Genomic DNA, 21,422 nt, shown 5'->3' with positions numbered 1-21,422 from the left:
TAAAGAAGACGAGCAGACAGCAAACAGAAACAGAGAGCAGATAGTACATACAAACAAGGGGGGAGAAATAAATAAGCTTTTTTTAAAATAATGCTTAAAAATAAAGAGAAGCTTAGTGAAGAGAACTCTCTGAAATTTTTTCAGAATTAAGTTTTCTAATCATTTCCTATCACTAAAGAAAAACGCCATTTATCAGAATACACCTAAAGAAAATCTCAACTCACCAAAGATCAGTCACCCAATTAACTAACAGGGCGAGCATTAAAGTAAAAGAAAGCGGGGAAGCGGAGTTGGCCCAGCGGTCAGGCCGTCCGTCTACCACAGGGGAGGTCCGCAGTTCAAACCCCGGGCCGCCTCGACCCGTGTGGAGCTGGCCCACGTGCAATCCTGTTGCGTGCAAGGAGTGCCGTGCCACGCAGGGGGGTCCCCCGCGCAGGGGAGCCCCACAGGGCAAGGAGTGCGCCCTGTAAGGAGAGCCGCCCAGCACGAAAGTGCAGCCTGCCCAGAAATGGCACCGCACACACACAGAGCCAACATAGCAAGATGACACAACAAAAACACAGATTCCCGTGCCGCTGACAACAATGGAAGCCCACAAAGAAAAAAGAACACGCAGCAAACAGACACAGAGAACAGACAACTGGGGGCGGGGGGGGGGCAGGACAGAAATAAAATAAATAAATCTTTAAAAAACAAAAAAGCAAAAGAAAGCAAATATTATCACCAATTCCATTTACCCTAAATTTTCATTGCTAAAGACCAGTCAAGACAAAGCACCAAGGCAGTGGTTCTAAAATTTGCAAGCATGTCTCCCCTGAAGAGAGAGCAAGTGCACATTTTGGTGTTTTTCCCTGCTCTCCTCTTATACGCTGCTAACAGCAGACCACAAATAGCTGAGATATTAAGTGCACCACCCACTCCAAGCACACTGGGTGAGGATGGTGGTCAGCCCAAGAAAGGCGTGTCACATGGGAGGTCACATGGGGGTCACCTCATCGTAGTTGGTGTCGTTCAGATCCTCGTCATCATCGTCTGCAGTTTGGTTTTTCTTCATCTGGTCACCAACAGTCCTCTTGCCCGGTGGTGCATGCCGGTCATCCACAGGGTCATTGGCATCCCGGGCAGGCCCAATGTCTGACCGGGTGGTGAAGCCAGTGGCACTGCAGGAGACCCCAAGACACCCACCAAGGCGGGATCTCGTCACCTTGTTCCTGTGTTCTCCCCTCCACCCTCAGTCCTCACTCACAGCACCTCTTTTTCTAACACCTCAGAAAACCTCCAAAAGGAGCTGGTGGATCGCCTCTTTGGGTGATGAGCCTTCCGACATACTGTGAGGGGGCGGCCCCACCTTCTCTTCCACATGAGATGCCAGGGTATCAAGCCCTCCTTGCTCCTAGGTTCCAGCCTCGCATCTTCAACAACCTGCTGACCTCTCCACCTTGGCATCCTGCAGCAACACTGCCTTTCCGATGCCTACCATTCGCTGTGCCCCGTGCTGTGCTACCTTCCTCAGGGCTTCTCCCTGCTCCCCCCCCCCCTTTTTTTTTTTTTTTACTGCTCGTATACAAAATGTCAGCTTCTCCTCAACCTCTGCCACATTTATACATCTCTAAATCCAACCCTCCTTCTAAACTTGGCTCAAATGCTGCCACAGAGTATTCTCTGGTCTCGGGTACCCAAGTTCTCAATCTGTTTTCCTCTTCAGGTTACTTATGAGAATGCCTCACCCCCGCTGGATACCCACGAGAAGCCCAATGGTTTTCCTAATCAAATTAAAAACTAAGCAAAGAGGATAATGGTTGTTCGGTCTTTCAACCATTCGTGGTGGTTGCCTGTGCAACAAGCATGGGGACCTGGCACAAACCTCACAAATGCCTCCCTGCCTGGGAGGCTGACGGTTTAAACCAGCAGCAGAGGGTGAAAAATGCCAGAGGGAACGAGCGGGACTCTAGGGGCAGCCACAGCAGTGGGGCCTCATCCCAGCTGCACCGCCAGACAGGCTCAGTCTCAACGAATCCCTCTCCTGGGATTCATCGCACTGGTATTACTCCCCGCGGGTCTCTGAGCGCCAAATCACACACACCTGCTAGAGTCTGCCGGTCTATCCTGACCCCCAAGCCCACTGCGTGGGCCAAACCTTGACCTGCTACCTTTCGACTGCGTAGCTGGAGGCCCTAACTTACTACTGCTCTCGTTCTGCGAGCTGTCCTAAGTACTGCTGCCTCCAGGAAAGAAGTGTGGGTACAAACGGGGCGGTCCTTCCCAACTGGACCAGAAATGCAGAGGGGCAGGCGAGAGGGGGCCGGGCCAGGAGTGCGAGCGACACTCAGTGCGGTCCCGCCGCGTCCCCCTTTCCCAAGTGCCCGCTCCCCGCGCCCGGCCCGCGGCCCCCTCCCCATCGCGCGCGCTGAGTCCGCTCCGCGGCCCGCCCAGGCCTCACCCCCGGCCCAGGCCCGGCACGTAGCCCAGCGGCGCGGGCATGCCCAGGAACGGCTTCTTCTTCTTGTTCATGGCGGCGGCGGCGAAGGCCGGCAAGGGAAGGGACGGAGGCCGCGGCCGCGGGCAAAGAGCGCGGACGCCCGACGCTTCGCCGCGGAGAGAGGGCGCAGCCCCGCGTCACCCGCGCCCCGGAAGCAGATTCCGCGGTCCGCACGAAGCCCCGCCCACACGGCTGTCCGGGCGGAAGTTCCCCGGCGGTGCTCCCGGCGGCTTCCGGCCACGGCTGTGGGGCGGGGAGGCGGCGGGAGCGTGCGTGGCAGCGTGTGATCGTGGCCAGGTGGGCAGCGCCCGCGCGGCACCGAGGGGCCAAGGGGCGACACCACCCTCTACAAACCCTGCGGGACGACCCTGCTGAACGTGACATTTCTGTGCCCTGAGTTTCGCGATGCGTTTCGCGAGCAGGCCCCCAGCCTGTCACAGCGGCCCGGCAGCCGCGGACCCTCGATTCGGGCCCAGCCGCCCGCGCTGCCCCTCAGAGCTGGCTCTTGGGCAGGCCTGCTCACGTCTGATCGGGGCTGCACGCCTGTCTGGGTGTGGAATGTGTTGATTGTGCTCCTAACACCCAGATTCCTGGGCCCCGGTCGGCGCACCGGACCCTGGCAGCTAACACGGGGACGCCGGTCGCTGTCGGGCCCACCCTCACCCCCCACCATTCCCTGAACATTCTGGTGGAGGCCAGAGCCTGCCTGTCTGCTCATGGCCCTGTCCCCAACCCAGAAAGCAGCTCCTTGCCCACCAAGCCTCCTGAAGGAGAACTAACTCGTAAAATAAATAAATGCCACAAATATGCCCACGAGCAAGTTATTATGTGTGCGTGGGTGGTCACAGCATGTGAATTCTGTGTGCCTATTTACTCTGTGTCCTAGTGGAGGGCGTGCGTGTCTTTAGGTGGACATGAGGCTACCTGCGTGCATTCCGGCATGTCATAAGCAGCCTTGCTCATTCTGGCCGTGGGGGCATCCACCAGCCCCCAGGACCTCAGTCCAACTGCACCTGCTCTGGAAGAGCAGGCAAAGAAAGCCCAGCCCTTGGCTGCACCGGGCAGCCACGCACTCGCGGCCCCCCAGCCCACCCGAGCGCTTCTCACTAGGAAACGTGGAGCAAACCCATCCCCTCCACCTGCGACAGCCTCCCCCGCCCCTGCAGTCTCCCCCAGCTGGCCCTATTCAGTCCCTGAGCACTACACCATGTGCCGGGCACGGCTCCAGATACTCAGAGGGGAGTGGAGAGGCGCGCGGCGCCTCGGGAATTCACAAGCTGGCGGGGGTACGCGGGGATGCAGCTGGGTCCTCGGAAGACCACGCAGGGCCCGTTGGAGAAGAGGTCTGCAGGATGCGAAGGCGTGAATGAAAGAGTGCGCGAATACTTTAAAGCGGGAGGAGAGCGGAGGGCGGGGTTGGGGGGCCGCCCGGCCCTTGGCCAAGGCCCCGGGGTCGAAGACCCAGGAGTCCGCAGGGTGGTGCGCACACACACAGGCGGCCGCTCGTCCCCGCGGACCCCGCCTCGGACGTCCGGCCCCCGGGCACAGAGACGCAGGCCTCGGAGCCCGGCCAGGTGCGCACGGACGCCCCTTGCCCTCGCCGGCACTCTGCACACGCAGCCCCGCGCGCGCGCCGCCACACCGCGGAGCTCCCAGAGCGCGCCCGGCGCGGAGGGCTCGGCGGGCAGGTGCCTCCCGCGCAGACTCGCCGCTCGCGGAGACCCGGCGCAGCTGCGGGCTCCGGCTCGGGCGCGAGGAGCAGCCCGGCGCAGGGGGCGCGGCGCTCGGTGAGGCGGGGCGGCGGCGCGCGTTCCCCGCGGCGACAGCAGCGCGGCGCGCCGGGCGAGGGGCGTATGCGCGCGGGCCCCATGTTCACCGAGCTGAGGTCCAAGCCGAGCCCCCCACGAGGCGGCACCCGGGCGGTGCGCGCCGGCCTCGGGGAGCGCCGAGATGTGGATGGTGAGCGGGCCGCGTCGGGCCGGGCGCGGGGGTCCTCGCGGGCCGGGGCTTGGGGACGGAGGGGAAGAGAGGCGGGACCCTGCGGGCTCGGAGGGGCGGGTTCGGGCCGAACGGGGACCCCGTGGCCTTTGTCCTGCGCGGAGGGTGAGAGGAGGACCAGGAGGCTTCAGGCCTTGGGGACCGGCGCGCCCTTGGCTTCGGGGGGCTTGGCCGGGCTCCTGTCTCCAGGCTAGCCCCACACTGGGGTCACCTTTCTCTTCGCGCGCAGGACACCCTGCCCGGCCCTGCAGCGGGGCAGAGAGGGTCTGCGGTCACAGCCCAGATCGCTGCCCCGCCCCACTCCTTGCTAGAAATCGGACGTTAGACTGGGAGGGACTCCACCAACTCAGCCCCCCACCCCTAGCGCCGAGCAGGAAGTGGGCGCGGCCCAGCCGGCCCTGGGCAGGTGCGGAGGCAGCTGACTGGTGGGCCAGGAGGAGCGCGCTCCAGCCGCTGCCCGGAGGTCCGGGGAGCACAGCCGACCCCGCCGCCCCTCCCCTGGAAGGTGCGGCCTTAGAATAAGTCTTTGCCGACTGTTACTAGAAGACAGCTCTGCAGCGGTGCCCACATCGGCCACACCCTCTGTCTGACCTACGACTTCAAGCTCTCAAACTTAGGGTCAACCGGAGTCATCTGCTCCTGGAGCGTTGCAAAGCGCCGGCCCCCCTGAGAAGAGCCTAATTCCCAGGAGTCTGGGAGAGGTGGGAGGAGCAGGCTAGAATGCTCTTTGCTGTTCCTGAGACCCCCTGAGCACAGGGCCCGGCTGTTTGCGGGAGGGAGGGTCTCTCATCCTAGGACTGCTGCGCCAGGGGGAGGCGCGGGCCCTGGCCTCACGCCGCACCTGCTGGCTGGACGCCGTCAGGAGGTGGCGAGCCTGCGTCCCACCTGCCTCTCCGCTCTGGACGTATCCTTCCTTCCCTCCCTCACGATGCTTCTGGCTGAGCTTCTGGCTGCCCTCAAGGCATCTGTCCTGCCTGAGCTCAGCCGGCAGCGACCCCAGAAACAGCAGCGAGGCGACCCTTGACGAGCAGGATGAAGCCAGTGTGGGGAGAGGGAGCGCGGGCATCGCCGTGGTCCCCGAGCCCATCTGCACCCAGCGCCCAGCATGCCTGTGCTGAGCCGGCGTCTGCCCGCGGGCCCTGCCACATGCCCAGTGCTGGCTGGCCCGGGTGCCCCGTGGGGACAAGCCTGTGCAGAGGCAGTGTGGCGGGAAAGCCCAGCATGTGTCTGGGACTCCGGTTGTCTGCTTGCCCAGAATTCGGGTTTCTCTTCAATGAGTCACGTCAGTGAGCTCCAGCAGGGGCCCGGCCTGGACGGCCAGGTGCAGCTGCAGAACGGGAGCCATCGGTGCTAACAGGCAGGGAGATGTGCTCAGAGGCCCCCAAGCCCCCACACTCGGGTCCTTAGGGTCCAGGACCTCCAAGCCTCGTGTCCTTTTTGTGGCGTGGAGGCCAGCCCCAGCAAGGTGAGCGTCAGGGCTGCCCGGAATAGAGCCCTCACCTAGCTAGGGGGTCTTGGGCCCCCTGGGGCAAGCATTCTGTCTGACCTAGGAGAGTCTGTCCTGCTCTAGGGTGGCTTGGGAGGGGAAGGTGTTCCCAGGGCTTTCATCTTTGGGCCTGGTGGTCTCCTAGAGCCAGCTCCCCTCATGCTTCCTCCTGCCTCTGGGATCTTGGGGTCCCTCCCTGGTGCAGGGGAGAGGTGGCTGAGCAGGGAGCTGGCTCAGGGAGAGGAGCCTCTGGCTTCACTGCTGGCTGCCCGCTGACCAGGCTCCCCTGCACTCCAGCCACCACCCATTTCAGCTTCTGCCGGACCCTTCTGGAGCACACAGTGTCAGCCGAGACCATCCCCTGCCATCTGCCCGGGACACCAGGTGCCAGCCTCACCTGGCATGACCCCCGCAGCCAGAGGGCTGCCCGTGGCCGACCTGTCAAGCTCCTCCAGCAACCTGGCACAGAGACCCCCCAGGTACTTCCTGCCCACCCGCAGCCTGGCCCTCCCTGTGCCACCACCTTTGGCTCTACCTGCCTGCCCCCTCCACAGCAGGACCAGCTGAATTCTGACCACTATGGCCACCTGCCCCACCCCCTGCAGGGCCGGCTATACTCTGACCACTACGGCCTGTACCATACGAGCCCCTCGCTAGGTGGCCTGGGACGGCCTGTCGTCCTGTGGAGTCAGCAGGACGTCTGCAAGTGGCTCAAGAAGCACTGTCCCCACAACTACCTCGTCTACGTCGAGGCCTTCTCCCAGCACGCCATTACCGGTACTGGGCAGCCCGTGGACCCAAGAGCCCTTCCTCGACCCCGGCCTGCCTTTCCCACTCCTCCAGCCTGTTTCTTCCTCTGTCAGCCCCTCCCTCGGGGTCTCTGTGAGCCTCTCCCAGGCTCTTCGTCTCTGTCTCCATGTCTTGTTCTCCGTCTTTGGTCTTTGTCTCCCCCCCGCCGTCAGCCATGTGTCTCCGAGCCTGCCAGTGCCTCTCCGTCTCTGCCTCTCCTCCCTCACTCCCTCCCCCTCCCCCGCCGCCCCACTCTCAGTGCCCGGTGTTGACCTCCGCGTCTCTCCTCTTCCTGACCCAGGCCGGGCACTGCTCCGGCTGAATGCAGAGAAGCTGCAGCGGATGGGGCTGGCGCAGGAGGCACAGCGGCAGGAGGTGCTGCAGCAGGTGCTGCGCCTGCAGGTGCGAGAGGAGGGGCGCAGTCTGCAGCTGCTCAGCCAAGGTCAGTGGGAGGGGCTGGGAGCAAGGGGGAGAGGCTGCGGGAAGCCTGGGGGCCTGGGCTGGATGTTCCCGAGTACCCCTAGGCAAGCTGACCTCCAGAGGGCAGCTGAGGGTCCCAGTCAGGGCAGAGTTGACCACCCGGGGCTGCTCCCTGGGCCCGCGCCCCTCCCTCACCCCCACCCACCCCGCAGCTTCCTTCGGAAACATGTCCTAGCTGCTGTCGGAGGCGGGATCCACAGACCCCAGCACTGTGACCGGAGCCCATGGCAGAGGACGAGGCAGAGCTGGCTGCATAGCCCCCCTCGGACCCTGCAGGGCGCCCCAGTGGCCAAGCCCCTCCGAGTGGACGGGCCGGCCCAGGAGCCCCACCTGCACCGGCCTCGGGTCGGGCACTCCGGATGCGCCCTGGGGCCAGGCAGGCATGGGGCTGCACGAGTGCGCCCTGCTGGGGACCGGGAGCCCAGGCCCGTGCGGGTGCTGCCGGCAGCGCCTGGCAGGGTGCAGCTGCGGGGAGCAGAGGGCGGGTGGGCATCCCCCAGGGCCCCAGGGAGCGTGTTCTTTTGTATTCCTGACCCACTGCCTGCTCGTCATGTACCCTCCGGGGCATCCCTGCCCTCTCCCAGGGGCGAGGCCTGCCTGCCTCACTCAGCACTGCAAGGAGGAGCCCTGCGCGGGCTGGACAGACGGCCGCTGCCTCCCTGGGTGTGCTCTGCCCTGCCCCTGCCCGTTCCTGCCTGGTCTTGTTTCCAGCACCGGCCAGCCAGGCACCGTGCCCAGCGCGTTCACGTATTAGGAACCCTCAGCACAGCCTGTGTCTACACTGGGAGACCGAGGCCAAAGGGGTCAGGGCCCATGGCCGCAGCCCATGGCCGGAGGCTCCCACCCAGCACCATGGGTGGGCTCAGCAGAGCTCAGCAGGGCCCTGTGGCCGCACGCGTGGGTCTTGTCTGTAGGCATCTTTCATACCCGCTAACGTGGGAGACCTCCTACTGGAGTGTTTCATTGCCCTGCCCGGGAACACCTGGACCCTGAGGGGCGCCTGGCGCATGTAGACGCCCCCCGGTGTCGCCCGTCCTCCTGGACCACAAGGGCGTGGGGGGTTTGGGGGTTTGGGGACGGTGCTGCCTGCGGAGGTTCAGCCAGGGGGGCAGGGTGGCCTGGCAGCCCCCGCCCGGCCCCGCACCTCTGCCCTTTCCCCATCCTCTTGGGGACTCTGAAAATCTCAGGGACAGATGAGGCCGGGCCCCAGCCCCCTCCCCATGTGCCCTGAGCTGGCCTTGGAAGCCGAGCTTGTTCACTCTGGGGCCCCTTGGAGCCCCCACCCTCTGTCTCCACTGCAGGGAGCCCCTCGTCTCAATCTGGCCAACCCGAGGTCCCCAGGCCTTGTGCCATCACGAGGTTGCCCCAGGACCCTCTTATCTCCCCAACCCTGTCTTGTCTCGTCTTCCTCGTTTTGTGTTCACTTTTTTATATTCTGGCAAAAAGATCAGAAATAAAACCTGGTTCTCAAGGGCCTGTGTGGTGCCAGGATCTGGGGGCAGGGAGGGGGTGGGGGCGGGGGTCAACTCGGCCGCTGCCACCAGGGGCGGTTGTGCCACACCGGGGCAGGGGCAGCAGGTCTGCCCCAGCAGTGCCAGCAGGGCAAGAGGCAGAGGCTGGGAACGTGGGCTCCAGGTGAGTGAACCCCGTGCTACACACGCGTGACGTCCTCCGACACGCCAAGCACCCGCCAGCAAGGCTGAGCACAGCGCACGTTCCTTTCCTGCAGGCCGAGGACCAGCAGCAGAAGCTGGTGAGGGCAGGCCCGGGCCGTGCCCTCCAGCCTCCCTCCCTGTTCTGGCCAGGTCCCGATGCGTGGGCCTGCCCTTCCTGCCCGAGTCCCCTCTCCTCTCGTGGAAGGACACTTCTCACGGGTCTTAGGGCACACCCAAGATCCAGGTCTTCTCCCCTCAAGGCCCCTCCTCACCTGAGAGACCCTGAGTCCTAGTAAGGTCCTATCCACAACTCCTGAACTGAGCCAGGACACCCGAGCTGCCAGCTCCGGCAGGGCAGCGCCCGGCACCCCCACAGCCGTGCTCCCCGGTCTGTCACCAACGTCCCCCCCAAGACGGCTAGCAACTGCCCCCCACCCCCCACAGACCCGCAAACGTTAACCCCGGACCTACGACAACACCCTAGCAGTCACGGCACAGCCCTGCTCCCCCAAGGCCGCACTGACCAGCCTGGCCTCCAGACACACGTGACGCAGGCACAGGCGGTCCCGGCCCTGTGACGCCTGCCGTGGCAGCAGTGACACGCTGGTGCTAACAAGCAGGCTGACCCCCAGCCGGCGCCCGAATCCAGGTGCCCAGCCACCTGCCCCTCCCGACAGGCACGTGGCCTTCCTTGGGGAGGGCTGACTCGCGACTCTCCTGCAGCAGCCCCTCCCAGAAGCCCTGCAGGACAGGCTCCTGGGCATGGGGATGGCCGGTGACGGAGGTGTATGACCTTTCTCCTGGGGACGGACGATCTCGCTGGATTTCCAGGGAAGGCAGGAAGGTAGGCCTGCCGTCTTCCCCAGCGCCTCCCACCTCCCCTGCCTTCCTGCTCTCTGCTCACTGATGCTGCACGAGCTGCTCCTGGTCTCTGCAGGCTTTTGGGGAGGCAGATCCGAAGGTTCCCCTTTGAGAAGAGGTGTGCCCCCAGGTAGGCTGTGCCTGGGGCTCAGAGTGGGAAGGACCTCAGGGAGGGGGTGCACCTTGTGGCCTTGGTTCCCAACTAGCAATTTCCAGTTCACATCAATTTTGAGGAGTCCAAATGCTCGTGGAATGTAAAAAGTGGCACTTTAAAAATTTTAAACTCAGTTTTGACTGTAAAAGTAGTAAACTCAGTTTTGCCATGAACATAGTAAAAAGAAAAAGTATAACTGTGTTAAGGGGCACAAAATGGAAGTGGGTGCTGTCAGGTGAGGCCTGCTCCTTCCACCTCCCCAGGCCAGGGGGCTCACAAAGCCCCTCCCTTTCCCTGCCTCTTTCATCCCCAGTCCTGGAGGTGGGGCCCCATCGCAGCCCACCCCCCACCAGCATCCCTGGAGAGGCTGGTGTTCTGGAGGGAGGGGTGCAGGGCCGTGGCTGCTGGCTGGGACAACCCCAGAGAGGGGAGAGGCCGATCCAACTGTCAAGCAAGCCTGGAAGGTGGCCAGAGTGGAAGACAGGCCCGTCTTCCTGCCAGCCCCCACGAGGTCCAGGGAGCTCGGGGGTCTCCCCTTGCTCCGCCTTCCCCGTGACCAGGAGGTGGAGACATCTGGTCGCCTCAACCCGTGTGCACCAGGCTTGCGGGCAGCACCCAGTGTCCCTGCCGTGCCTCAGTTTACCCTACCGACGGCCAAACACCTCCCTCCCAGCATAACTGGCCACTTCGCACTGGAGGCACGGCCTTATTGATCGGCGATGGATCCGGAGCCAGCCGGACCAGATGGGCCCTATCACCCCCTTTTTGCCGCCATCCCCCCCGGGCCCGCCCCCTCCCCGTCGCGGAGCGAATGCAGGAATACCGCGAGAGTTCGCCCCCTCCCCCCCCCACAGTAAAACTGTCAAAGGTGGGAGGGGCGGGAGCGCGCATGTGCGCAGCGCGGCGCGCAGCCTGCGCCGCCCGGACCCCGCGCCCCGCGCCCGCGCCCCCGCGCCCCCCGCGCGCCGCGCCCTGTGCCACCCCCAGGCCCGCTGTCCCTCCGGGCCGCCGCAGGTAAGCGCCCCGGCCCGCGCCCCGGCGCACCGACAGCGCCCCCGACCCCGACCCAGCCCGCAGCCCCGCGGGCCCCGAGACCCCGCCCGCCGCCCCCGGCCCCGCGCCAGGCCCCCGGGCCGCGCCCCGCGCCCCGCGCCCCGCCGCCCTCCCGCCTCCGCCTCCTCCAGAAAAAGTCGCCATTTTGGTTCACCGCCTTCGCCCCCCCACCCCGCACGGCGCCCGCGCGCGGCCCTTCCCGGGCTGGGCCCGCGCCCCGCGCCCGCCCCGGCCCCGCGCCCGGGCCGCAGGTGACAGGTGGCGGCCAGGCCGGGCCTCCAGGTGCGCGCGCTGCCCGGCCTCCTCCGCGCGCCCGGCCGGGGTCGGGGGCCGAGCGGCCTGCGCGCGCTTCGCGAGTTTTGTGGCGCGGGGGAGGGGCGGCGTCGCCTGCGGACCGCGGGGGCGGGGTGGCCCCGCGGAGGTCCCCCCCGCGACCCCGCGGGGGGCGGGGGGGGGGTGTCGGGAGCGGGCAAGCCTTGTGATCGCGGTGCGCGAGGCAGGCCGGTGGTTGGAGGGGTCGCCGCGGACCCCGCGGACTCTTGAGCTCTCCGCCCAGGCCGGAAACGAGGAAATAGCAGTGCCCACAGCGGGTCGCGGACGGTTGCGGTGGGCCTGGGCGGAAGCTGCCCACAGCGCCTCCTTAGGAAGTGCGGCATGGAGAGCCCGAGACAAGTTTGTTTGGCGCTCCTGGACCTTGCCTCCTGCGAGCCCAGGGCACGGGCACCCCCTGGCAGAGGGCAGTGACTCTCTGGCTACCCTCCTGGGCGCAGCAGCCCCTGCCACCCCCTCTGAGTGCGTGGCGGAGGAGGCTGCCCTGCATCAGCTCTCTCCTACTGCCTCGGTGTCCCCCTGCCAGGAACTGAGAGAGCAGAACCCCCCCCCACCCCCCGCCACTGCCCACTCTCCGGGTGCGGGGTCCCCACCGGGCGCCTCCGGGTTCTGTGCACGCTGACTTGTTTTGCTGAAGTTGTGCTGGCGGGTCTGGTGGCAGAGAAGCTCCTGGGGTGGGGGCGAGGGGGTCTGCCGGGCTGCAGGGGCTGAGCACGAGGCCACCATTTGGGTGGGGGCCTGGCAGGGGGCCTCGGCTGGCCGGAGGACCAGGCCTTCCAGCTCAAGAGGGGCTGCCTGAGGTTAAGGGTGGGTTGGTGCCTCTTAGCACCCACCTTGGCTGTCCTAGGGAGAAGGATTCACCCCCCACACACACACTGCTTTCAGTTTTGAGTGGGGGAGGGGGTAAAGGGCTTTGGGGGACAGAGTCCAGCATCTCTTTATGGTGTCCTAACTGGGCTCTAGGGGAGCCACCTCCTCCCCTGCACCCTTCCCCTCTCCTGGATGCTCCTTGCCTGCCCAGCACCGTGGGGCGCACAGCTCCCAGCTGCCCTGGGCCTCTGTGTCTGGCGATGGAGGGAGCCTGTTGTAGCTGGCAAGGCCTCAGGGACACCGAACTAGGTCCTTCCGAGCAGAAGGTGACCCCTGGGCTCTCCGGGGAGGCCCTCCCCTGTATCAGCCGCCCCACCATCACCTGCTTTCCACACGCAGGCCGCCCCTGAGCCAGAGAGCAGGCGCCCGTGGCACCCCTCCCTGCGTCCCGAGGAGGGCCAGAGCCGGCTGGCCCAGGACAGACCCCGTGGATCAGCAGCGCCTGCCGCTTGCTCTGCAGAGATGACTGACCCCTTCTGTGTTGGAGGGGGCCGCCGGCTCCTGGGGTCCAGCAAGAGCGGGCCCGGGAAAGACGGAGGCCGGAACGAGGTCCGACTCGCTGCGCTCCCCAGCCCCCCGAAGCTTGGTAAGAGGAGTCAGGGCAGACACGCAGGCCACGTGGTCCCGAGCAGCAGGGGGCCCCCCTCGGTAGTAGCCAGGGCCCAGGCCCTTGTCCTGGGCTGGCCATGTCCCCAGGCCTTGGGGCCCCTGAGCTTGTGTCTAAGCTGGGGCGTGTCATGCTGCAGGAATGCCGGTGGTCCGAGGGGGGCAGCCGGTGCCCAGCCAGGCCCCGCTCTGCTTTGACCCGGGGAGTCCCGCCAGCGACAGGACCGAAGGGAAGAAAAAAGGGCGTCCGAAAGCCGAGAACCAGGCCCTCCGAGACATTCCTGTGAGCTCCCTGGGGGCTGGGTGGGGACTTGCACCGGGCTGTGCCTGTGCCCGTCCCCGAGGCCACTGCCCTTCACATATCCCTCCCAGCCACAGCCGGGAGCTGGAGGGCACAGCTTCTGGTCAGCGCCACTGCTGGGTGGCCTGGAGTCTCCTGGGGCTGCCTGAGGGCCAGGGACCCCGTCAGCGGGGTGCTCAGCGCACACTGAGCCCTCAGCCACTGCCCGGGTTGGGGGCCAGCAGCCTGCAGGCCTGGGGAGGGCACCGTGCCCGGGGCCCGGCCTGGGTGGAGGGGTCAGCAGCCAGCCTTTCCCTACACCAGCTCTCTCTGATGAACCAGTGGAAGGATGAGTTCAAGGCCCACTCAAGGGTGAAGTGTCCAAACTCGGGGTGCTGGCTGGAGTTCCCCAGCATCTATGGGCTCAAGTACCACTACCAGCGGTGCCAAGGGGTAAGGGCCTGTGGGCTGGGGGTGAGGAGGCCGTGGGCCCGGCCCACTGCCCTGGACACCAGCATCCACTCCTGTGCGCTGGGCAGGCCCCATCCCACAACTGCCCTTCCCACCCAGGGTGCCATCTCAGAAAGGCTGACCTTCCCCTGTCCCTTCTGTGAGGCCGCGTTCACCTCCAAGACCCAGCTGGAGAAGCACCGGATTTGGAACCACATGGACCGGCCCTTGTCCATCCCTAAGCCTGGGCCGGTCAGCCGGCCAGTTACCATCTCCCGTCCCGTGGGGGTCAGCAAGCCCATCGGAGTGAGCAAACCAGTCACCATCGGCAAGCCTGTGGGGGTCAGCAAGCCCATTGGCATCAGCAAGCCGGTGACGGTCAGCAGGCCTGTGCCGGTCAGCAGGCCCGTGCCGGTCAGCAGGCCCGTGCCGGTCACCAAGCCCGTGCCGGTCAGCAGGCCTGTGCCGGTCACCAAGCCCGTGCCGGTGACCAAACCCCTGCCGGTCAGCAAACCCGTGCCCATCACAAAGCTCGTGACGGTCACGAAGCCCGTGCCGGTCAGCAAGCCGGTGCCGGTCAGCAGGCCCGTGGCCGTCAGCAAGCCAGTGACGGTCAGCAGGCCCGTGGCCATCAGCAGACCCCCACCCTGCAAAATGGTGCTGCTGACCAAGTCTGAGAACAAAAGCCCTCGTGCCGTGGGGAGGAGCAGCGGTAAGAAAAGGTACGGGGCCTGTCCAGGCCGGGGTGCTTGGCCGCGGCCTGGGGGCAGCCCAGCTCTGGGCTCCAGCCATCCTCACCTCGCCGCTCCCCTGCAGGGCCACTGACAGCCTGGACACCTGCCCCATCCCGCCCAAGCAGGCGAGGCCGGAGAACGGGGCACCTGGCTCGTCCACTGTGGGCCAGAGCTCTGGCGTCCAGCGGAGCGTGGACCTCCCGGGCGGTGGCCTGTCACCGGGCAGCAGGGCCTCTGGGGGCCGGGAGGTGCCGTGGGCGGCAGGCCCCTTGTCCCCGCCCGAGGAGGACCCAGAACGCACAAAGCACAGTAAGATGTGAGCCCGGGGGGCAGTGTGGGGATGCGTCCAGCCTCAGATGGCCATTTGACCAGACTCTTGGTCCCCACTTCCTCTCCTGAGTCAGGAAGGAAACAGAAAACACCCAAGAAGTTCACAGGGGAGCAGCCATCTATTTCAGGAACCTTTGGGCTCAAAGGTGAGGGCTAGCCGGCTGGCGCCGCCGTGGCCGTGTCCCCCCGTGGTCCCAGCACCCTCACCTGCCTGTCCCATGTGTGCTCCCAGGCCTGGTCAAGGCAGAGGACAAGGCTCGCGCCCACCGGGCCAAGAGGCAGGAGGCGACGGGCCCCGAGGACGCACGGAAGAAAGCGCCGCCCGCCCCCTGCACGGTCGGCAAGGAGGTGCTGGCCCCCGCGGCCCACCCGGCCCCAGGTGGGGGCTGCCGTGCGGCGGGAGCCGAGGGTGGGCCTCACGGGGTGGGGCTGGGGGGTCCATGGAGCCTACGGGTGGGGGCTGGGTGGACCCTGCGTTCTGAGGCCCCGGCCCCCCCAGGTGGCCCCGAGGAGCCGTGGCTGCGGGCCCTGCACGAGCGGGGGGAGGCCGTGTGCCCCACCTGCAGCGTGGTCACTCGCAAGACCCTCGTGGGGCTCAAGAAGCACATGGAGGTGTGCCAGCAGGTGAGGCCGCCCGGGGGCAGCGGGGCGGGGGGCCGGCGGGGAGGGGCGCCCGACCAGCAGGGCTGTGTCTGCAGCTGCAGGACGCGCTCAAGTGCCAGCACTGCCGGAAGCAGTTCAAGTCCAAGGCGGGCCTCAACTACCACACCATGGCCGAGCACAGCGCCAAGGTGGGCCCCGGCGAGCCCCACCCGGTCCCGTCGCGGACCCCAGCCCCCGCCCTGACGGCTGACGTTTCTACACCACCCCGCACCCCACCTGGACCTCTGGGCAGGGGGTGGGGGTCCCCGTGGGGGGCGCTGATGCCGGCCCTGCCTCCCCAGCCCTCGGACGCCGAGGCCTCGGAGGGGGGTGAGCAGGAGGAGCGGGACCGCCTGCGCAAGGTGCTGAAGCAGATGGGGAAGCTGCGCTGCCCTCAGGAGGTCAGTCGGCGGGGGCGCTGGGGCAGCGCGGGGCAGGGAACGGCAGGGGCCAGAGGGCGGTAGGACAGCGGACGGGAGCGTGGTGGGGACGTAGTGACGTGAGGTGGGTGGCAGGGGACAGGGAGGCGCCTGGCCAGCTGCTGACCTGGCCTGTGCCCCCCGGCCCAGGGCTGTGGGGCAGCCTTTTCCAGCCTCATGGGCTACCAGTACCACCAGCGGCGCTGTGGGAAGCCGCCGTGTGAGCTGGACAGCCCGTCCTTCCCTTGCGTCCACTGCGGCAAGAACTACCGCTCCAAGGCTGGCCACGACTACCACGTGCGCTCAGAGCACTCGGCCCCGGTGGGTGGCTGCATGTCATGCAGAGCGTCTGTCCGGTGCCCACCATGCTCCCTTGGGCCGTCAGCACCGCCCCGGGTCCCCCCACAGCTGCCGGGTCCTAAAACGTGCGGGTCTCCGCTTTGCGCTCGTCTGCGGCCCCTCGCCACGCCGGCTCGGGCACGTCCTCATACCTGTGTGTCCCTGACCACCAGCCCCCCGAGGAGCCCGTGGACAAGCCCCCCGAGGCCGAGGACCTGCTGGGTGTTGAACGGACGCCAAGTGGCCGCATCCGCCGCACGTCGGCCCAGGTCGCCGTGTTCCACCTGCAGGAAATCGCAGAGGACGAGCTGGCCCGAGACTGGACCAAGCGGCGGATGAAGGATGACCTCGTGCCTGAGACGGCGCGGGTAGGCCGCCTCCCCCCAAGCCGCCCCCGCCGCATCCCCGGGGCCCCACCCCCGAGTGCCACCCGGAGCCGTGGGCGTGGGTCACCCTTGGTTCCCGCCACGCCTCCAGACTCCTGGCCTCGGTAGGACGTGCCTAGCCCAGGGTCCCCCGGTGGCCCCGCCCCATCCCCTGCATCCTCCTGGCAGCCTTGCTGTGCCTTGGGGGGTCTGCCAGGCCTCGGAGGAAGGGTGCTTGGCATTTGGGGGCTTCTGCCCCTGTCGGGCTGGGGTTTTCCCACCCCCAGGAGGGTCAGGGTGGGCTGTGGCCCAGGCACTGGCCGCCCGATGGTCCCATCACCCTGGGAGCTGGACTCACCACCTGGTTTTTGCAGCTCAACTACACCCGGCCGGGGCTCCCCACGCTCAGCCCTCAGCTGCTGGAGGCGTGGAAGAGCCAAGTGAAGGAGAAAGGCCACGTCAGCTGCCCCAACGACGTGAGCTGGGCGGGTAGCCGGCAGCGGGCGGGCTGGGGGCGCTGGGGGGGCTGGGCCTCGGAGAGCCCAGGTGTAGCCCCTCTGGTGGGAGTAAGTGGGGCAGGGCCTTGCTGGGAGGGCCCTGACCATCCCCCCGGGACTCGTGGGCTGGGCCCTGCGGGGGATGGCGGCTACAAGCCCCTTCCTGTCCGCAGTGCTGCGAGGCCATCTACTCGAGCGTGTCGGGCCTCAAGGCCCATCTCGCCAGCTGCAGTAAGGTCAGTTCCCACACATCGAGCGCGCCTCCCCTTGCACCTTGTGTCCTCCAGCCCAGGGACTGGCCGAGCACTGCGCGGCCGGCCCATCCCAGCCGCTTCCCTGCCCCGGCACCTGGCGGGGCTCAGTCCCAAGGTGACCCAGCGCCTGGGGCGCCCGAGCGCAGGAGCGGCACGTCGGGTTCACGCGGGTCCAAGGCGACCTCGTGGGCCCCTGGGGTCGGCAAGCCCGGCCTCGCCGCGGCTCCTCAGTGCCTCCCTCCGTGACCCTGGGGCAGTCCCCACACCCCTCACTCGGGGTGAGGCCCGGGGGCGTCGGATCTGGGGTCTGGGTCCGCCCTCCAGGGTGCTGGACTGGCCGTGCGCCGTAGGGAGACCACCTGGTGGGGAAGTACCACTGCCTGCTGTGTCCGAAGGAGTTCAGCTCTGAGAGCGGCGTCAAGTACCACATCCTCAAGACACACGCAGAGGTGTGGGGCGAGCTGGGCGCAGGGAGGGAGCGGATGGGGTGGGTGGCAGAGAGCGGGAGTGGGTGCCTAAGGGGGGTTGGCAGAGAACAGCCTGAGCTGGATGGGTGGGCCCGAGGGTGCGGCTTGGGCCAGGGCGGGGCTGAGCAGGCGGGCACCATTGCCAAACCTAGGTTTTTCACCCAAAGCGGGTGCCTTGCCGAGCCAAGAGGCCCCCGAGTTTGGGGCCAGGGGCAGGGCCAGGGCCCGCCCGGGTGCACGGCGATCCCCAGCCTGGCACCTCCACGGGTTGCTTTTTCTTCCGCAGAACTGGTTCCGAACCTCGGCGGACCCCCCACCCAGGCACAGGAGCCAGGACTCACTGGCGCCCAAGAAGGAGGAAAGGAAAAGCCCCGGGGGCGGGAGGAAGCGAGGCCGCAAGCCCAAGGAGCGGCTCGCTGTGGAGCCCAAGCTGCCCCCCCGGCGGGACGACTGGCCCTTGGCAGGCCGAGACAAGGGGGGCCGGGGCCCCACGAGTCGGAAGGTGGGAGCCAGCAAGGGGCCCGAGAAGTGAGCTGCGGGCTGGTGGGTGGGTGGGTCCGGCCCCGGCTGGCTGCGGACTCTCCCTCTGCCCCGGTGGAGGTGCCTGACGCTGGCCTTCTCCCACCCTCCAGCCCCCTCGTCCTCAAGTGGCCAGCCACCCCCCTCCCCTGAAGGTGGCCCTTCTCCTGCAGGGCCTGGCACCCCTGGGCTGGGGCTTCCTGGGGACAGGGCTGGAGGCAGCAGCCTGGCCCGAGAAGTGCAATAGTCTGGAGGGGCTTCCCCCCCTCGAGAAGGCCACCAGGCCAGGCAGGGGCAGGGGCTGGGGCCTGGGCAGGAGGGGGGCTGCTGCCTGGGGCCTCGGTACCAGGGTAGGGGTGTCGACGGGCAGTGGCCCCTTGGCGTCCAAGCTTCACACCCATGCCTCGGGTTCCCCAGGCCCCTGTGGGGCCCACCCTGGCTCCTCCTGGGAATCAGGACCCCTCCCCCTGCGAGGCTTGGGGTCCCAGGTGGCCTGTGGTTCTGGGCTGATGAGGGCACCTGAGTGGCATTGGCCATCACCCTCTGGGCCTCCCACCCCAACACTGGAGCTCCAGCACCCCCAGCTACCTCCCAGGGCAGACCCCATGTCTGACCGCTGTGTCCCCGCCCCCCGGCTCGCCCCATTCTCCCTGCCAATGCTTCCTGCAGCTCTGCTCTGTCTACCTCTCCAGCCCTGCCCTCCCTGCTCCCACGTCCCCTGCTCCCCTGACCCATGTCCATTCCTGGGGGACAGGACAGGCAGCCCCACCAGTGGAGGGTTCCCCTGGCCTCACCCAGAGGTGCTCCCCGCTCGGGGCATGGGGGAGAAGGACTCTGCCCCCTCTGCAGAGGGACCAAGAGCAGGCCCTCGGGGTGCACAGCTGAGGGGCGAGGGCCCTGGGGGGCAGCCTGCCTCCAGCCCCCCGCTTTGCTCACACCACTGGCCCAGTCAGGGCGAGCCTGTGGGCATGGGTGGCTAGTCTGGCTCGGGGGTGTACTTGGGGCTGGGAGGGGATGTGGGGCAGCAAGCTGGCAGAAGGGGCCCCGGCTCCTGAGGAGTTGCTCTGCAGGGAGGCGGCCTGCGGCCTGCTGACCTGGTCGAGCCCGGGGGCCAAGCTCCCAGGGGCTCGCGCCTCCCCCCACTTACTGCCTCTTTCCTGCTGGTCACGTGGTCTTTTGATACAGTAGCTGAAGGCCAGCAAGGGGAGCGGGCTTGGCCAGGGCCCAAGCGGGCTGGTAAAGCCAGGGCTCTGTCGACAGCTTGATCCTTGGATTGGGCGGGGGTCAGGCAGGGGCCAAGAGGAGGTGGTCATATGGTCCCCCACCACTGCTCCCATGGCCCCCCCCCCCAGGCCATGGAAAGGAGGACGGCAGTCAGAGGGGCTGGATTTGGACAGAGACCACCTTCCACTGGGGGCGGGCGGGTGGGCCGAGGGCTTGCCGATCCTGGACGATGTGAATTTTGATATTTGCCCGTGCGCGTGTCTTCTGGGTGTAGTGGATGCCAGTCTTCTTGCTGTGACAAGTAACAACCTTTTTTTAAATTGTTTTTTATATAAAAACTCACAACAATCTGACATTTTGGTGCTAAGGGTTTCCCAGTGCTGACCGTGGGGCTGGGGTCGCTCTGTCCGGTGGGCCACCTGCTCAGGGCGGTGGTGCTGCCTCGGCTCCCCCCTGTCGGTCCCCTGGAAGAGACGCTCCCAGCTGGGCGTGACCCTCCTGGCCCTGAGCAAGAGAGCCAGCTCCAGGGGGGGTCTTGGGGCAGGGGTCGCCGGCATGCTTCCTGCGTCTGGCTTTTTCCTTTGGTCAGAAGGCACTGACCTTTGGCAGCCCTGGACTGTGAGGCTGGGCAGGGAGAAGCAGAAACCTACCTGCACACGCACACACTCCCTCAGATCAACCGGCGAGCCGGAGGTGTGGGCAGAGCGGGGTGGAGTGAGGGGGAAGCACGGCCGGGGGCTTTGGGGCCGGGGGGGGGGGGTGGTCTTGTGTTCATGAGCATCATTTATGGTGTGCGGGGGCGGGGTAGAGCCGGGGAGCTGGGCTGTTGGCTCAACTGTTGGCTCTGTTGTGGAAAGGGGCCTGGGTCAGGTGGTGGGATCTGGCAGGAGCCTCCAGGTGATTCCATCTGTCCTTGTTAGCAGTGGTGGGAAGGAAGCTGACTTCAATACCTCTGTTGGGGGTAGGCAGCCCACCCGCCACTCAGGTACTCAGCCCTTGGGGGGTAGGAGAGGGGTCTGGTTTTGGCTGGGGGATGAGTTTCTAGGACACCCCATAGTTCACAGGTAGCCCCTAGTGTGGGAACCCCATCTAGATGTGCTGGGAAGAGCTGGGGTCCTGGGTAACTTGCCGTTAAGCACTTTAACCCCCTTCGTCTCTCAAGCGGGGGTGGGGCTGCTGCTGACTGTGGTGGCTTTTGGGTCAGACTCCTCTTTCCCTCCCTCTTTCCACCTCTCTACCCCTCCCTCCACCCCTACCAAGGCCTTGCCAGGAGCTCTGGCTGATGGGGCCAGCAGCCTGCCCACCCCGCCCCGGTGGAGTAGGCTCCTGGTGGAGTTCAGTGGGGGTCTGCCCTCTCCCACCCTTGGCCCACCTGCAGCTTCTCCACTGGTGGCTGTAGACCAGTAACGGCCAGCCACCACTGACCTGGTCAGTGGGAGGAACCAGTGTGGCCCCTGGGGCGTGGTGGGTGTAGACCCTGCCTGGAGGCCCAAATCCTGGGCGTGATGCTACAGTTGGGTCCCTTTCTGCAGATCTACCTCTGGCCTACCCCATCCCTCTCATCCTGGGAACGGGAAAGAGCCCGCTGCCTGCACACAGAATGTGGGGCTGACTCAAAGGACTGACACTTCACACAAAATAGGATGCACTTTATTGTCGTGCAGAGGCCGATGAGGGTGCCTCCTGGTATGACCTTCGGCCCTTCCCGCCATAGCCTTCCTCCTGGTCCTCCAAACCTGGAGAGTAAATGACGGCTCAGGCGGAAAAGAGTGAGTGCCCCGTTACTGTGGAGGGGGCTGTCCCTGTGTGCTCCCACTTGTTGGCCCTGGGTGTGTTTTGCACGGGAGGCCTAGAGTTCAGGAGGGCCAGCTGGTCACTTCTCTGGCCTAGTTGGCCACACATCTTATACTTTGGGTTTCTTGGCTTGGAATTTTTAATGCCAGTTCTCAGTACATAAGTGCATTTTGGAAGAGTTCCAGCTATCACTTGTAACCATATATATACATATATATTCTATCTACAAAGTGTTTATTTGCAAGATGTTTTGACGGTGAGCTTGGGCCCTGCCCGCCTGTGACCATCTGTTCCTGGTCCTTGTCCCTGCCCTGCCCCCAGTCTCAAGGTGGCGTGGGGGTGGGCCA

General features: G+C 66.1%; 3 protein-coding genes across 5 annotated transcripts in view; 2 read left to right on the top strand and 1 right to left on the bottom strand.

Moving 5' to 3' along the window:
- The window catches only part of PRPF6 (pre-mRNA processing factor 6), a 59,755-nt gene extending 57,119 nt beyond the window's left edge, over window positions 1-2,636 (bottom strand). Inside the window, 2 exon segments of the mRNA XM_071211832.1 lie at window positions 981-1,160; window positions 2,441-2,636. Of these exon segments, the coding sequence (XP_071067933.1) occupies window positions 981-1,160; window positions 2,441-2,511 (251 nt within the window). The 5' untranslated portion in view covers window positions 2,512-2,636.
- Window positions 2,637-2,702: 66 nt separating this feature from the next.
- Window positions 2,703-8,706, top strand: SAMD10 (sterile alpha motif domain containing 10). 2 transcript variants are annotated; one of them, XM_058287343.2, is made up of 5 exons: window positions 2,703-4,053; window positions 6,261-6,442; window positions 6,569-6,740; window positions 7,054-7,194; window positions 7,385-8,706. In XM_058287343.2, exons 1-5 carry the CDS (start codon window positions 3,846-3,848, stop codon window positions 7,405-7,407), a joined length of 726 nt encoding a protein of 241 aa, XP_058143326.1. In that variant the 5' UTR covers window positions 2,703-3,845; the 3' UTR covers window positions 7,408-8,706. The 2 variants fall into 2 exon arrangements, with proteins under 2 accessions (XP_058143326.1, XP_004464994.2); XM_004464937.5 differs by lacking the exon at window positions 2,703-4,053 and adding an exon at window positions 4,081-4,438.
- A 2,091-nt stretch (window positions 8,707-10,797) lies between these two features.
- ZNF512B (zinc finger protein 512B) lies at window positions 10,798-21,098 on the top strand. Of its 2 annotated transcripts, none has more exons than XM_058287342.2 (17): window positions 10,798-10,916; window positions 12,495-12,741; window positions 12,902-13,044; window positions 13,366-13,494; window positions 13,612-14,213; window positions 14,308-14,534; window positions 14,630-14,701; window positions 14,788-14,934; window positions 15,055-15,179; window positions 15,254-15,346; window positions 15,500-15,598; window positions 15,767-15,937; window positions 16,129-16,323; window positions 16,695-16,796; window positions 16,991-17,053; window positions 17,422-17,520; window positions 17,825-19,634. In XM_058287342.2, the coding sequence occupies exons 2-17, from the start codon at window positions 12,618-12,620 to the stop codon at window positions 18,068-18,070; spliced, it is 2,637 nt and encodes an 878-aa protein (XP_058143325.1). In that variant the 5' UTR covers window positions 10,798-10,916; window positions 12,495-12,617; the 3' UTR covers window positions 18,071-19,634. The 2 variants fall into 2 exon arrangements, with proteins under 2 accessions (XP_058143325.1, XP_071067914.1); XM_071211813.1 differs by lacking the exon at window positions 10,798-10,916 and adding an exon at window positions 20,814-21,098 and having other exon boundaries at window positions 12,491-12,741; window positions 17,396-17,520; window positions 17,825-18,040.
- Window positions 21,099-21,422: the final 324 nt, after the last annotated feature.

Source organism: Dasypus novemcinctus, chromosome 24 (assembly GCF_030445035.2).
Source record: "Dasypus novemcinctus isolate mDasNov1 chromosome 24, mDasNov1.1.hap2, whole genome shotgun sequence".
NCBI classification, from domain to species: Eukaryota; Metazoa; Chordata; class Mammalia; order Cingulata; family Dasypodidae; genus Dasypus; species Dasypus novemcinctus.
Note: the sequence above shows the minus strand (reverse complement) of the source record. Positions and strands in the feature narration are given on the sequence as shown.